General features: G+C 45.8%; 1 protein-coding gene across 4 annotated transcripts in view; it reads right to left on the bottom strand.

Annotated features, from left to right (window-relative positions):
* FAM168A (family with sequence similarity 168 member A) overlaps positions 1-17,320 on the bottom strand; it is a 232,354-nt gene that overhangs the window by 100,866 nt on the left and 114,168 nt on the right. For all 4 annotated transcript variants that reach the window (XM_077451218.1, XM_077451221.1, XM_077451219.1 and 1 more), the window contains exon 3: positions 4,751-4,838. In XM_077451218.1, the coding sequence (XP_077307344.1) occupies positions 4,751-4,820 (70 nt within the window). In that variant the 5' untranslated portion in view covers positions 4,821-4,838. The remainder of the gene's footprint in view (positions 1-4,750; positions 4,839-17,320) is intronic.

The raw sequence follows: 17,320 nt of genomic DNA, 5'->3' as shown, positions 1-17,320 counted from the left end.
AGTGGAGGGGGAGAACTGAGCGATTAGCAGTGTTTGATCCCTGAGTTCTCACTACAGAGAGAGACAGCGAGGGACAGATGCGTTTTTTTACGCCATACTTCTAGTTTAAAGGTTTTTGTAAGCGGAGGCTGCAGCCTTCCCTATTACAATGCCGAGACTGATCAGGTGATGACAGTGAAGGCAGACCTTCCCACTCAACAATCAACTGGAGACAGTGCTGACCAGGCTTACACAAATCCCTACTGAACACAACTAGCTAAGAATCTGCAGTAGAGCGTGATAAAAACACGTTTCAATGTACACAGTTTGCTTGGCAGCGATTTCTCCACCTGCTGGACCTTCACGTCAGGCTGACAAAACACTGCGATCTCCGCAGCCTTTGGAAGGGATGATGTGACGGTACAACTCATTAGTATTCTTGCTTTACAGAATGCAGGTAAACGGCTTGGAGAAGACCTATTTTTCCCCCATGGCGCAGAATGCTCTGTTCTTAACGTATAAAGAAGAAATGCCATTTAAGTGAGCAATCACCACATTGCACTGCTGACCTCGAACACCGAACACAATGTTCTCTGCATAAAAAACAACCGCCGACTTGGCGGTTGGCTTCCACAAATGAACCTCAGTGAGGACGAGGACAAAAGCAGTTAGCCCCTGTACACACGGTCGGAGATTTCCACAACCAAATCCGTCAGATTTTGCCCGTCAGATTTTGTCCGTCGGATCTTGACCGAAACTGTTGCATACACACGGTCGGACAAAGTTGGCGAAAAATCCGATCGTTCAGAACGTGATGACGTAATTTCGTTACGACGGGACTACGTTCAGGCTAGTAGCCAATAGCTTTGATGTTGGAATTTGATCTGAGCATGCGTGGCACTTGGTCCGATCAAAATGCTCTACACATGATCGGAGTATGTCCGACCGGCCCAGTTGGTCGGGAAATATTTCCAACATGTTGGAAAATTGGGTCCGACGGATATTCCGACAGAATCAATCCGATGCATACCACACACAGTCGGATTATCCGACGACACGGTCCGATAGGACACATTCCGATGGATTCTCCGACCGTGTGTACAAGGGCTAATAGAAGCTCAGCCAGATCATTTTAAAGCAGCTATTCCCAAACCAGAGTTAGCTAGGGCTTCCTTGAGCTGCAGGTAACTGACCTCCCGTCGGATGGTGCCTGCAAGGTGGGTGTGGCTTGGCAGTGGCATCATGAAGATAATACCTCGTGTGAACTCTGCACGGCGCCCTCATCTCTTGCACCTATTACAGCAGTACAGCAGACCCGTTCCAGATCTGGGGCTGCAAAGCTCAGAGACCTACTACAATACATTCCGTCTCTTCTCCAGACCTGATCCCCTGGCCCTGCTGGAGAAATGATCAGACTGGCAGCTGCAGCCTTTCTCCCGGGATCCTGCCTGGACAGCTTGATTCTTAATGGACCTGTCGTTCCTGCTGAAATAATATTTTAAGCCGGCCGAATCTTGACTGGGTTCAGCAGGAACCAGATGACATTCGAACCATGTATGGGCAGGCTAAATGTGCCAAAGCTGATCGATCAAGCCCCCCTCCTCACCAGGACACAATGGCGTGTGGTTGCAGCAAATAAATGTTCCCCCGTCTATGGCCGGCCTTGCCTACCTAGAGCAGCCTGTCCAAGGTAACACCTAGAGTCATTGTTTTTGCAGAGAACTGGGAGCAGAAGTATTGCATACGGTTACCAGAATAGAGACCCTAGAGCAGCCTCTCTCAACCTTTCAAACACAGGGGACCCCTTGAAAACACTTTCAAGTCTCAGGAAACCTCTACTAAAAAGGACTATATCTACAACTCATGATACATTAGTGTGATGGTCAGTGGGAAAAATGATCCTTACACTTGTGGTCATTGGAAAGAATCCCCCCCCCGTCCCCCAAAAAGATCAATGGGGTCAATGGGAACTTATCCGAGAAGCAGAATTGGCTCCTTGCTCAAGAAACCCTTAGCAATCTCTGGAACCCTGGTAGAGAAGACTGCCCTAGAGGTACCTAATGCCACCATGCAACAAACCCTGAACAATATAACCATTGCCCAGACATCCAGCAAGTGGCGGTTTGCCTTATACCAACTAGCTGATGGCGTCTTCATAGTTCCAGGTTACACGCCACTTGGCAGAGCAAGCAACATGACTGCAAGTGCGTTATTCTGGCCACCCCCTGTAAGGGGGATATTATTCTCACCACCAATGTAAGGGGCATTTTCCCCAACGATCCTTCATAGACTAATCTTACGGGGGTGGGGGGGTTCCCAGTGACCTGACATCCTCTGGGGTAAAAAGGTTGAGAAAAGCAGTGTTAAAGGGCTCTGACAGATGACCATGCAGGGCAAAGTAATGGTGTCTCTGCTCAGGCCTCCCAAACCTAAACAGATACTCATCTTATGCCTGGTACACAGGATGAGAAAATCGGACAGAAAAAAAAAAAAAAAAAACACGCTTTCAGAGCGATCGTTCAAAAATCGCATAGCTTTTGAGAGTCGATCTTAATTCATGCGTTCAAATCCCAAGGGACAAGAATGTAAAATGTTCTCATACGATAACAGAAAAAACGATTTTCATGTAATCAGTATAGTATTCTACCATGAAAAAACAAAATTGAGCGAACAAGACGGCGCATGATCGGAAACGCAGAAAGAAAAATGGCAACAAAAACAATCTTCATATACAACTAAAATTTTCTTCTTTTTAACCACTTGCCTACCAGCCACTTTTACCCCCTTTCTGTCCAGGCCAATTTTCAGCTTTCATCGCTGTCACATTTTAAATGACAATTGCGCGGTCATGCTACACTGTACCCATATGAAATTCTTATAAACGCACACTTTTTTTTGGGCAATGCGGAGTGCGAATACAACGCACATATGTGAACCAACCTCATCCAAATGAACAGATTTTAAAAATGCCCTGCGGATTGGATGCAGAAAATCCGAAATTCCAATTCGCACAGGTGTGAACCCAGCCGTAAAGCGGCGCTCCGGCCAAATTTTCTCCCTCCTGTTGTGGCCGTTGCCATCGTGATTGTGGGCATGTGAAGCCCAATCGATATCTCTTCCTGGATAAGCACTGGAGAGGTGCATGCTGGGTAACCAGCATGCACCTCTCGATCTCGCGAATGCGCGATTCACAGGCGGCCATAGCACCAATTGTTTCTAAAGTTGCCATAAGGACGGGCGGCGACGGAGAGAGGTCCCGCCCTGTTGTTATGACAAATATAAACACATCTCAGCGCTGTGATCCGCCTTAAGGCTGCTTTCACACTGGGGCGGTATTCAGGCGTTACAGCGCTAAAAATAGCGCCTGTGTAACGCCTGAAAAAAACCAGCCCCTTTAACTCCAGTGTGAAAGCCGGAGGGCTTTCACACTGGAGCGATGCGCTGGCAGGACGGTGAAAAAAGTCCTGCTAGCCGCATCTTTGCAGCGGTGAAGGAGCGGTGTATTCACCGCTCCTATACTGCTCCTACCCATTGAAATCAATGGGACACCGCGGCAATACCGCCGGCAAAGCGCCGCTGCAGCGGTGCTTTGCGGGCGGGTTTAACCCCTTTTCGGCCGCTAGCGGGGGTTAAAACCACCCCGCTAGCGCCCGCAGACCGCCGCTAAAACGACGGTAAAGCGCCGCTAAAAATAGCGGCACTTTACCGCCGACGCCGCTCCCGCTGCAGTGTGAAAGCAGCCTAAATCGCATCATTTCCTGTCAGGAAATGACGCGATTTTTGGTCACAGTGCTGCCCACAGGTTCCTGGGAAACGACGACACATAATTTCCCAGGAGCACAGGCGAGGGAGGAAGTGACGTGGAGCTCCGCAGACCAGGAAGTGGCAGATTAGAAGGACTACATAGCAACAGGGCGATTCTGGTATAAAGTATAAAAATAAATAAATAAATAAATAAATAAAAAAGAATCCTCCAAATGTTTTTTTTTATAGGAGTCCGATTCTGAAAAAAATATTTCAGGTTGGAACTCCGCTTTAAGGAGAGTATAGGGGGAGGGGCATTTGCAGAGACACTATAACTTTAACGCCTGTCCCTCTCCAAATGCATACATTACATTTCTTTCCCAGAAGATCAATATATATATTTTTTAAATTATTACAGATTTTTATATAGTACCGACAATTTACGCAGTGCTACATATATATCATTATCTATATATATAGTAGATTCACATCAGTCCCTGCCCTCAAGGAGCTTACAATCTAAGGTCCCAAGCTCACATTCTTACATACCAGGGCCAAGTTAGACAGAAGCCTATGAGCATCTCTTTGGAGCACTACTACTTCCTTACCACCACCCAGCAGACTGCCCACCCGCTGCGTATATGAAAAAAGGGTCTCTTGGGAGATGTAGTTCTGGGGGGTGTTCCTACGTCAACAGGAACTGAGCTCCAAGCAGCTGCCCCTGCAAGATTTTTACAAGGCTGCTGAAGATGTAAGTAGTAAAAGCTGTTCCTGTTGGAGGAGCGAGGTAAATAAAACTATATTGAGACTGCCTCAATAGAGAGGGGTAGATGGGAGATTTGGGGGGGGGGGGGGGGTAAATGCCTGGACATACACTATGAATGGAGGAGGACTGGACTGGCCAGAGAATCACTATAAACAAGCTGAGACTGGAGAATTTGCTCCGGAGTACAGACAAAGGACAAGGGATACAACAGCATAAAGATCCCCTCCCACCCATAAACATAATACAGTCCCAGCAACATACCTGCGTAGGTCATGTTTTTTTGATTTCCGTAGGGTGTCCCTGGCTGTACAGGGCTGTAAACGGGATTCATTGTGGAAGACCAAAATCTCTGCAAAGACAACAAGAAGATACACCCATCAATCAAAAATAAGATATCAATTGAAGAACCCTACAATGGTCACACAGTGCAGAACATTTAAGATAATACAACATTTTTAAATGACTTTAAATTGGTATTTGTATGCTTTTAACCAAAGTTGTACCCCCCTTCACAATCAAAAAATTTTTTTGCTATTCAGCACTGCGCTACTTTAACTAGAAATTGTGCGGTTGTGCAGCACTACTCAAATAAAATTGATATCATTTTTTTTTTCCCACACAAGTAGAGAGAATTGTTTGCCACAATGCGCAGTCACAGCTGTGCACAACCCTGAGTGGCTGCATGTCGGTGGGCAGCCAGGTAGTGGTAAAACCTCGGCAAAACTGCCTGGTTTTCCTGCCCACTAGCAGCACGTGTGAATAAAGCATAAGGGCTCATTCGCACTTGCGGTTGAGGAGCTGCGGGGTTGAACCAAGCTTTTTCTGCCCTCACATTATGCAAAAAAAAAAAAAAAAAAAAAAAAAAAAAATCGGGCTAAATTTACTGTTTTTAAATTTAAATTTTCTTCTATAATGTATGAAACAGGCAAGTGGTTAAAAGGGATGAATTCTTCTAGAGCTTTTCTTGTGCCAAAGGGAGCGATAATTGCCGACGATTAATTCATATTCGTTTAAACTCATGATATTAACTTAACCTCCCTGGCGGTTTTCTCGAGTGTGGCTCGGGGTAAAATTTCAGCACCATTAGCGGTAACCCCGAGCCACACTTGGGATTGCATTTGCAGGGTGCTGGTGCGGTATACTTACCTTGTCCCCAGGATCCTGCGATGTTTCTCCCCCCCCCCCCGCCCCCCACTGTGTCCTCTGCCCGATGCCTCTCTGTGCTGAGCTCTGTACCACTGTGAGTGTCGCAACGCACGGGGGGCGGAGCCTGGTGGCAAATTAAAAAAAGTGAAAATTCATAATACATACAGTACACTGTAATCTTACAGATTACCGTATTTATCGGCGTATAACACGCATTTTTCTCCCCCTAAAATCAGGGGGAAATTGGGGGTGCATGTTATACGCCGATCCCCCACTATTTTTAACCCTTTCTGCCGCTCTCTGTGGCTTCTGGGTATTTTCGGCTATCTTCGGCCGTTCTCGCAGAAAACGGCAGAGTGTGGCCGAAAATAGCCGAGAACACGTGAAAATAGCGGAGAACGGCCGAGTGCAGCCGAACATAGCCGAAAGCCGCCGAGAGTGGCCGAGAACTACCGAGTGCCGCCGAGATACACAGGACATCTGCTCTGTATCTCGGCAGCACCATTTTTAAATGGCAAAGCCACAGACAAGACTGCAAGTGACTGACGAGGATAAATGCAAGGCTGCAAAGTGACTGACAAGGCTGCAAATGACACTGATAAGGCTGCATTGATGGGCATTTAAATGTAAGTATTTTTACCTTAAACTTCCCTCCTAAAAGTTTTTTCTTTTAAATTCCCTCCTAAACTTGGGGTGCGTGTTATACGCCAATAAATACGGTACATTACCATATGAAATTATTTCACATCCCTTTTGTCCCCCAGTGCTTTGTCAAATGCCCAGCATTCAGTTTTATATTAAAAATACTGTTCTTTCTGCCTGTAAACTGGCGATTGTCTCCTGTTTCATTATTCTGTATATATGTAACTGACAATAAAGCACTCCTGTTTAAAAAAAAAAAAGGCGATTGTCCATAGCAACCAAAAAGTGCCCCATTTACGTCAAAAGTGGTTTTATACCAGCTAGAAAACAGCGATAGTAAATTAAAACACTTAGGCCGCGTACACACGGGCGGACTGTTCGCCCAACTTTGTTCGTCAAACAATCCGACAAACAGTCCGCTCAAAATTTGCATGAACGGACTTGACCACACACGATGAACGAACAGTCCGCTGAAAGCTTGCGCGATGACGTGTACAGCACGTACGACGGGACTAGAAAAACGACGTCCTATACACTGCAATGCAACCTTCGCCGTGTAAATCCTTTCTGAGCATGCGCGATACTTAGTCCGTCCAACTTGCCTACACACGAGCGGACTGTCCGCTGAAACCAAGTTTGGACGGACAAAACCAAGTTTCAGAGGACTGTCTTACGGAAATTCCGAAAAACTTTGTCCGTCAGACTGTCCGCTGAAATTGTCCGCTGAAGCCCACACACGAGCGGACTGTCCGCTGAAACACTGTTCAGCGGACAAAGTTGGGCGAACAGTCCCCGCGTGTGTACGCGGCCTTACAGAATTGAGCGACAGTGAACTGTTTGGAAATTACATTTTATTATTATAATTATATTTTATTATAATTTATGATTTTGTGTTTCAAACTTCATCATACCCAGGATGTCTACTAGACTCTGGTTTGGACAGATTTAACTGCGTTATTGCTAAGAATTACAGGCCTACAATATAAAATGCCAAATTTCTATGCCAAAAAATAATTGTACCGCTTTGAGACGCAAAAATTTGACATAATCATACCACCAGGGAGGTTAAGTGTTGAATACAATACAATTATATATACAAAATTTTAAAAAACGAAAAAAATAAAAAATGTAAAAACTGTCATTTTTGGTTTTGGCCCAGTGCATCCTGAATCGTAGGTTTCGGCACACCTCTACTCGTCTCAACCGACACAGAACAGAACCAAGTCTGTAAATCGCGTTCACTAGAACGCTTGCAACCTGTACAGCTTAACCCCCCCGGAGGGCGCCGTTGTCGTTTTCCCTTCAGCAAAAGTGTCTTTTGTGTTTGAAATAAAAATAAATAAATAAATAAGTCTGAGTTATTATGATAATTACACCATATCCTCCATACTATTCAAATGTGAGCGCACTCCTTCACATCTGAGATTTGCGGTTAATCTGAAATTTGGCCGCCAGAAGCCTTGAAGGATTTCTGTAGCAGCGGGCCCTGCGGCCTGCTGATAAGACGCTATCTGTAATGACATCAAAGAGAAGTCTTAATACAATCTGTAGTAGGTGACAGAGGAGATAACCGCATAGTCACTTCATCAAACCGCAGGAGCCGGCTGCGTCCTCGCGCTTATCTCCCGAAGGATCGCCGATCTCATGGAGGTCATCCGAGGACACTGGCATATAGAGGATACTTCTCCCCTTCCTGGGCTGGTCACCCATTACAAAAAAAATAAAAAATAAATCATAATCTATTATTAAAACCCCTACGAAAAAAAAATAAAAAAATAATCTGAGACGGAGTTGGGATTTGTGGCCTGGGTTTTGCCGGAATCCGGCCTGGGGAAAAGTGGAAGTGACGGGTCCCCAGACACCCCCCTGCATGGAGGATTTTATCTACACAGATTTCTGCAGCGGACGTCTTTTGTCTTATTTTCTGGGGTGGCTCCTGACAGCTCTCTGCAAGCTACAAATCACCGCAGCGAATGGGAAAGCCGATGGATTTCGAACCAATTCACAGCATTAAAATAAGACCGAGCAGCACAATCACTGAAACTAAAATAATGGTCATTTTAAGCAAAAAAAAAAGGGGTCAGAGCTTTTCCTTTCCCCTAATGGCTGTGCAGAGTGAGGGGGTAGAAAAGGAAAGGTGGGTATGGGGAGGGGAGAATTAACCATTTGAAGACCAGGTCTTTTCTACCACTTTTTGTTGAAATCCGTATTTTTTGGCTAGAAAAAAAACTTTTTTTTTTTTTTTACCTCTTGATTACTGGGCATTTAAAAAGGAAGTAAACCCTACTGGGTTTACTTCCTCTTTGTCTCCCTACAAAGGTAAAGCATAATGAGCTACTCATTATGTGTCACTTACCTGACACAGGAGCCAGCGATGTCACCACTGTCCCCTGTAGTCCGGAGCGTCCATCTTCTTCTGGGTATCGCTGCTCCGGCCACTCACAACGCCGGAGCAGCGATGATGTCACTCCCGCGCATGCGCACGGGAGCCGCCACTAACGGCATATCACCGTTAGCAGCGGCATGCCGCTAACGGCGATAGTGCGCCTGCATGCGCCGTAGACAGCTGTCACTGTTTTTTAGAAAATATCTCCTAAACCGTGTAGGTTTAGGAGATATTGCTTGGACCTACGGGTAAGCCTTAATCTAGGCTTACCTGTAGGTCAAAGTGGTTTGTAAGGGTTTACAACCAATTTAAATCTCCCTTCCTGCCCAGACCAATTTTTAGTGACACATAATGGGATACTATGCGATGCACAGTAATCCATTATGCTTTACCTTTGCAGGGAATGAAAGAGGAAGTAAACCCAGTAGGGATTACTTCCTCTTTAATCACCACTTTTTTGTGCTTAACAAAAAAAAAAAAAGTGAAATTTTAGGGAAAAAATAAAAAATGTTTCATAGTTTGTTATAAAATTTTGCAAACTGATCATTTTTATCCTTCATTGATATTTGCTGATGAGGCTGCACTGATGGGCACAGATAAGGCGACACTGAAGGGCACTGGTAGTTGGTATTGATAGGCAGCACTGGTGATGAGGGACTGATTGGTGGCATTTATAGGTGGCACAATGGGCACTGATGGGTGGTACTGTGGGCACTGGTAGGTGGCGCAGAGGCTCTCCACGATCAGGACTGATGTCCCTCTCACAGCCGCCGGTGATCGGCTTCTTTTCTTTCTTCTCACGCTATCAGCAATAGCCGATTACTGGCTCTGTTTACATCACATGATCAGCTGTCATTTGTATGTGTGTGTGCATGTGTCTGTGTGTATGTTACTTTTAATGCGGTTCCCCCTCCCATTCCTGTAGAATCAAAACTGCTTTTGTAGGGCTTGTGTGCGATAGCAGCCAGGAGTGCTGCTCCTCTGAAAAGCAATCCATGCACAGATTGCTTTTCAGAGGCATTTGAAAGGCGGTAAAGAGGCATTATGGTGTAAGCCCGTAAATGCAGCATTACTATATCACAACTTTGCAATCCACACAGTAGTTGCAGTGAAGGCCCATTCACCCTGGGCATACCTCCAGCTGCAGCCACAGCATGTGTACACCCCCAGCTGCTCCCTCTGCAGCTAAAGGGGGGAGAAGTTGGGGGTGGTAAAAACAGCTTAACCATGTGGTTTTACTACCCCCTCCAACCTGACATGTGAGCAAGCCCTTGGTTCACATCTGTGTGGCTGCGTGCAGGGCAGCCCATTCATTCGCTACCCACTAAAATGCAGGGAAAGAAGTGCCCAGGCTTTTTTTTTTTTTTTTTTTTAATTCAACTGCACCAAAAGCACCCCACGTTTTACAACGTGCCCCTAAAGAGCAGAGCATTCGTCTGTGTCAGGAACGAGCGCGACAAAATTCTTGTTGGGCAGGGTATTGGTGCTCGAACGAACACACTTAGACCAAATTTTAATGGTTCTTAGAATGTCAGGCAAAATGGTCGGCCCTCACGCATGTTCACTTTATCAAATCTGGCCCTCTTTGAAAAAAGTTTGGACACCCCTGATCTAACCAGTCAGACAGAGTTCCAAGTCCTGTATTACCACAATATAAACTCGCTTTACTGTTAAAAATAAGTGTAAAATTCAAAACTCAGGTGGGTGTAACAAGATGTCCGCTTTCCCCCTTCTCAATGTATCCTTAATATTGAGGAGCGCGGGGTGTAGCAAGATGGTGGCGGTGATGGAACATGATGTGGGCTGTCTCTGGGGAGGAGTTATGCAAATATCAAAATGCCTGGGTAGGTGGATGCCAGTCTGCAGGAGGAGGAGGTGTGTCGGCATGCAGACCCACCCTAGGCAATGCCCACATGTGATACTGAGCCTCAATCAGTGGATGACATCACACAGGATCTGATGGATCCTTTTTCTGACCAGGTCAGCCTAAGCCCTTGTACACACGGTCGGACATTCCGACAACAAAATCCGTCTGATTTTTTCCGACGGATTTTGTCTGAAACTGGTGTTGCATACACACGGTCGGACAAAGTTGTCGGAAAATCCGATCGTTCGGAACGTGATGACGTTATTTCGTTACGACGGGACTACGTTCAGGCTAGTAGTCAATAGCTTTGGTGTAGGAATTTGATCTCAGCATGCGTGGCACTTTGTCCGATCCGAATTTTCTACAAACGATTGGACAATGTCCAATCGGATCATGTTGTCGGAAAATTTTTATATCCAGCTCTCAAACTTTGTTGGTCGGACATTTCGACTGAAAAAGTCCGATGAAGCCCACACACGGTCGGATTATCCGTCAACACGGTCCGATCGGACATTTTCTGTCGGAATGTCCGACCGTGTGTACAAGGGCTAAGAAAATTGATCCAAAGGGTCTGGAGTACCTAATGCTGTATTATCTAGGTCAGTGATGGCGATCCTTGGCACCCCAGATGTTTTGGAACTACATTTCCCATGATGCTCCACTACACCGCAGAGTGCATGAAATGTAGTTCCAAAACAACTGGGGTGCCGAGGTTTGCCATCACTGATCTAGGTCAACCAAAAAATAAATAAAGTTCAATTCGCCTCTAAGTGTTCCCTTCAGAGTGACTATGACCTAAGAATCCGATTCCCTTCACCTCGTCTTCTTTCCTTAATCCCTTTAAGCAAAGTCAAGGATGTAATACGGCACGGTTACTCGGCTCAAATCCGGGGGGGGGGGGGGGGGGTCTAACCTCCGCTGCCCCCAGTAATTCAGGACATGGCCGACTTGTGCATTTGACGTTCCTACAATGCGACAGAATTATTCGTACGCAGTCACAATGTATCGCTCGTCATGAAACATTTCACGAAGCGGACGCGGCGAAGGAGAAGATCAGTCGCCTGCCTTCCACAATCACATATCTTATTGGAAATCTCTTCTCAGAGACGGGAATAAAAACAAAATAAATCTTCCTCCGCAGGCCTGTGTAATATGGGAGGGACACAATCCCCCTCCCTTCATCGTAGAAACCACCGCTAAGGTCCACGCGTTCTCTGAAACCAACGCCTGGCGGGAATATACGCCTCCTAGTCATTATTTTTTATTTTTTTTTAAGAAGAAATGAGTGAAGGAGGCTTATTATAGAAGTGATGGGTACATCCTGGATTGAACACATTTATAGAACGCTGTAGACACAGAATAAGAGCTGACTCAGGTGGGCCAACAATAGAAAGGATTGCTTGCTGGCAGTTTCACGGTGCTGAAAATACCTGGAGGAAAGTGTGCCAGGCTACCCACGGGCATCGCGTTGTGGGTTTAACCACTTAAGGACCGGGCCTGTTTTTTTACACTGTGTTTACAAGTTAAAATCATTTTTTTTTCTAGAATTTTTTAAATAAATATATATATATATTAATAAATATAAAATATTATATATATATATATAATATATATATATATATATATATATATATATATATATATATATATATATATATATAATGTGATGGGGAACCTTGGCACCCCAGACGTTTTGGAACTACATTTCCCATGATGCTTATGCGCTCTGCAGTGTAGTTGAGCATCATGGGAAATGCATTTCCAAAACATCTGGGGTGCCAAGGTTCACCATCACTGCCCTAGAGAATAAAATGGTGGTCGTTGCAATACTTTCTGTCACACAATATTTGCTCAACATTTTGGAAAAAAATACTTTGACTTAAAAAAATAAGACAACAGTAAAGTTAGCCCAATTTTTTTTTATATATATATTTTTTTTTATATTGTGATAGATAAATGTTACGCTGCGTACATTGATACCCAACAGGTCACGCTTCAAAATTGCGCCCGCTCGTGTAATGGCGACAAATTTTGACCTTAAAAATCTCCATAGGCGGCGTTTAAACATTTCTCCAGGTTACCAGTTTTGAGTTACAGAGGAGGTCTAGGGCTAGAATTATTGCTCTCGCTCTAACGATTGAAGGCGATACCTCACATGTGTGGGTTAAACCCCGTTTTCATATGTGGTCGTGACTTATGTATGCTTTCGCTTCTGCGTGCGAGATCGGCAGGACGGGGCACTTTACATTTCGATGTTTTTCTTATTTTACTTTTTATTTTTACACTGTCCTTTTGGGGTCATTTTTATTCCTATTACAAGGAATGTAAACATCCTTTGTAATAGAAGAAAAAAAAAACGCATGACAGGACCTCTTAAATGTGAGATATGCGGTCAAAAAGACCTCCCTTATAGATTGTAAGCTCTAACGAGCAGGGCCCTCTGATCCCTCCTGTATTGATTTGTATTGTAAGTGTACTGTCTGCCCTCATATTGTAAAGCGCTGCGCAAACTGTTGGCGCTATATAAATCCTGAATAATAATAATAATATTTACACAGAATGCAATAAATAATAAAAAAAAAAAAATCAAATGTCATTTTTATTTTTTTTAACAAAAAATAAAAATAAAATTTTCCCTGTAAGAGCATTGACGTCACTTCCGCCCTCCACTGCTATGGAGATGAGCGGAGGCCAGTCTTCCCCTCACTCGGCATCCAGTCAGTGAGGAGAAAAGACCCGATTGTCTCCTCCACTACTGATGGCTCCGGAGATGACCGGAGCATGGCGGGGGGGGGCCCTCCCCCCCCCGCCGCCACTAAAAGTGATCTCGCGGAAAATCTGCCGCCAGATCACTTTTATCTGAAAGCCAGCCATCCGCTGTGGAGAAAAATACTGGGGTTATGGCAGCTATTTGCTACCATAACCCCAGTATTCAGCGTCAAAGTACCAACGTATATCCCCGGTGGGCGGTCCCAGAAGTTAAAGTGCAATTATAGTCCACTTTTCAACTTGTACCTACACTCACCAGCCACTTTATTATTAGATACAACAAGGTGTTGGAAACGTTCCTCAGAGATTTTGCTCCATAGTGACATGATAACATCACGCAGTTCCTGCAGATTTGTCGGCTGCACATCCATGATGCGAATCTCCCCTTCCACCACATCCCAAAGGTGCTCTATAGGATGAGATGCGGTGAGTGTGGAGGCCATTGGAGGACAGTGACGTCATTGTCCAGTGGCGAGATGATTTGAGTTTGAGCCAATATCCATCGGGAAAAAAAAAAAAAAACATGGATTTTGTTGTCGGAATGTCCGATGTACGTCCATGTGTACGGGGCATTAGTCTTTTGGCTAAAATGCCATTTTAGTTTTAGTCATATTTTAGTAGACTAAAATACTATTTATTTAGTCGACTGAAAATGTTTAAGTCATTGAAATTAACACTGCTGGTGAGTGTGGAGGCCATTGGAGGACAGGGACCTCATTGTCCAGTGGTGAGATGATTGGAGCTTTGTGACATGGGGCATTATCCTGCTGGAAGGAGCCATCAGAAGATGGGGACACTGTAGTCATAAAGGGATGGACAAGGTCAGCGACAATACTCAGGTAGGCCGTGGGGTTTAAACGATGCTCAATTGTTACTAAGGGGCCCAAAGCGTTGCAATAAATTATCCCCCCCACCATTACACCACCAGCCTGTACCGGTGATACAAGGCAGGATGGATCCAGGATTTCATGTTGTTTATGCCAAATTCTGACCCCACCATCTGAATGTTGCAGCTGAAATGGAGACTCATCAGACCAGGCAACGTTTTCCCCGATCTTCTATTGTAAAATTTTGGTGATCATGTTCCAATTGTAGCCTCAGTTTCCTGTTCTTAGCCGACAGGAGTGTCACCCGGTGGGGTCTTCTGCTACTGTAGCCTCAAGCCTCAAGGTTGGATGTTTTGTGTGTTCAGAGATAGTATTCTGCATGCATTGGATGTAATGAGTGGTTATTTGAGTTACTGTTATTACTAAGTTGAGTTACTGCCTTTCTATTATTTTGAACCTGAGCCGGGTAATGGTCCAGGCATGTGGGCAGAGCCCGACTTCATTGTTGCAATCTTGTCCAAGCCTGGACTAGCCTCTGTGACATCAGCAGACAGCGGGCTTCAGCCCACTGTTTGCTGAAACGGGTCACAGGAGTGCAGAACAAACTGCCCTCTCGTGATCGACAGGAGAAGTACAGCCAAATGAGCTTTGGCTGTACTTCTCCTTTAAAGCACAGTAGCTGTAAAGGCTCAAGGTTATTTACCTTCATGCATTGAATGCATGAAAGTAATAAAATATTCTGTGGTGTTCAGCAGCACCCCCAGCCCCCTCTAAAACGTACCCGAGCCCAATCCCAATCCAGCGATGTACACAATAGTATTGGCTTTCCCGGGTCTCTCACTCCTCAGTGGCTGAGACAGCAGCGGTAGCCATTGGCTCCCACTACTGTCATTCACAGCCAGTGAGCCAATGAGAAGAGAGCAGGGCCGGGGCTGAGACACGCTCTGTGTGTGTGTGTGTGTGTGTGTGTGTGTGTGTGTGTGTGAGAGAGAGATTGGACACATGGAGCAGTGGCTCAGGAATGAGCCTGCTCAGGTGCCCCCATAGCAAGCTGCTTGCTATGGGGGCTCTCGGGAAGGAGGGAGGAGCAAGGAGAGCTGGTGAGGGACCCGAGAAGAGGAGGATTGGGGCTTTTGGAGTGGAGATGTGAACCATCTCCATTGAGAACAATAGATTTTTTTCCCCTCCGGCATTTTATAGATTGGGGCTTCAAGCTACAAAGGGCTCTGGTGTGAATGGGGCCTTAGAGCTCATACTGCAGATAAACAGGCTACAGAACAGGAGTGCCTAGGCACAGTCACATACCAGGAAGTGCGTTGCTAGTTTTCCAGCGGAACACAAGACAAAAGATAAATTCTTTGGGACTGGTTCACACAATTTCTGCACTCGCGTTTTTTCCCGTCTTTTTCTTCATCTCAATTGAGGACATGCGTGTTCCGATGCATTTTGCCACATTCCAGATGCATTCTATTCCAAAGAAAAAGCAGCATGTTCTACTTGTGTTGACTGTACTAGAACGCTCTTCACTGGTGTGAATTAGGACCATTGGAATCCATGTTACACACAGTCCGTGGGTTCTTGATGCAGAATAAGAATGCACTGGACTGCATCGGCTGTGAATCACCCCTTACAGGGCTCCTTAGGCACAATTCACATTTCTACTGTGGATGTTCTAGACAACAAAGCAAATCTTCATGTTTTTAATACGCTCGGAAGGAACCTTAAAAAGGTGACTGCAAAGCTCAGTACACAGCAGCAGCGGACTTCAGAATGATCATCAATGTCAGACCAAGGACACAATCCGGCAGCGAGCAACCATCACAATGACGGCCAGTATCCAGCCAGGAGAAAAAACCTGGATCCCGATGTCAGGCCAAGTGTATAATATTGCTGCTGCAAACCACAAAAAAAATAAAAATAAAAATGCCAACAGCCAAGCGATTCTCAAAATAATTGCCAATAACAGACCGAGCATAAGCAGCCTCCGACCTCCAGCCAAGAGCACAATACGGCTGCCAATAGTGAAGACAACAAAAACACATATATATATATAGATGAGAATATTAAAATCGAAAATTGTTGCCAATATTAAATGTGATAAAGTGCGCAGTATCATTAACCCCTTTCCTGCCACCCCCAGCGTCCCTTTACGATTGGTTGTCACAGCGGTCACATGATCAGAAGACAGTCCCGCCAGCTCAGCCACCCGTTTTAAAAAGCGCGAGGTGCTACACTTACACGTTATCATACATGCATGTAAAGTGACACAAACCAATATCCTTAAAGTGATTGTAAAGTCTTGTTTAAAAAATAAATAACATACATGTTATATTTACCTCCTCTGTGCAGTTGGTTTTGCACAGATCACCCCCGATCCTCCTCTTCTCAGGTCCCTCTTTGCAGAGCCTTGCCCCTCCATCCTATTGAGTGTCCCCCACAGTCAGCAGCTTCCTATAGGGGCACTGGAGCTGAATTGTGAGGCCGGTACGGCACCAGTCTGAGGCCGGTACGGCACCAGTCTGAGGCCGGTACGGCACCAGTCTGAGGCCGGTACGGCACCACTATGAGGCCGGTACGGCACCACTATGAGGCCGGTACGGCACCACTATGAGGCCGGTACGGCACCAGTCTGAGGCCGGTACGGCACCACTATGAGGCCGGTACGGCACCACTATGAGGCCGGTACGGCACCACTATGAGGCCGGTACGGCACCACTATGAGGCCGGTACGGCACCACTATGAGGCCGGTACGGCACCACTATGAGGCCGGTACGGCACCACTATGAGGCCGGTACGGCACCACTATGAGGCCGGTACGGCACCACTATGAGGCCGGTACGGCACCACTCTGAGGCCGGTACGGCACCACTCTGAGGCCGGTACGGCACCACTCTGAGGCCGGTACGGCACCACTCTGAGGCCGGTACGGCACCATTATGAGGCCGGTACTTGGCGCACGCACAGTGGAGCATTGCTGGTGCACACAGTCAGTATGAAGCAGAGGGTTCATGTCAGACTAGGTAGGAATAATCCATTTTCTCACACACGGTAATTAAACCATATACGCTCCCCCACTCCCTGGGCACAGCGAGTCTCTGAAGTGGCGGTATGGAGAAGGGATATAATCTGACTTCCTCCAGCTAATCACACATTTTGCTGCTCGGCTCGCTCGGGTTTGCTTATTGAATTCCTG

The sequence above is a fragment of the Lithobates pipiens genome, unplaced genomic scaffold (assembly GCF_037356315.1).
Source record: "Lithobates pipiens isolate NorthernLeopardFrog02 unplaced genomic scaffold, aLitPip1_a1.2 Scaffold_23, whole genome shotgun sequence".
Taxonomy (NCBI): Eukaryota; Metazoa; Chordata; class Amphibia; order Anura; family Ranidae; genus Lithobates; species Lithobates pipiens.
Note: the sequence above shows the minus strand (reverse complement) of the source record. Positions and strands in the feature narration are given on the sequence as shown.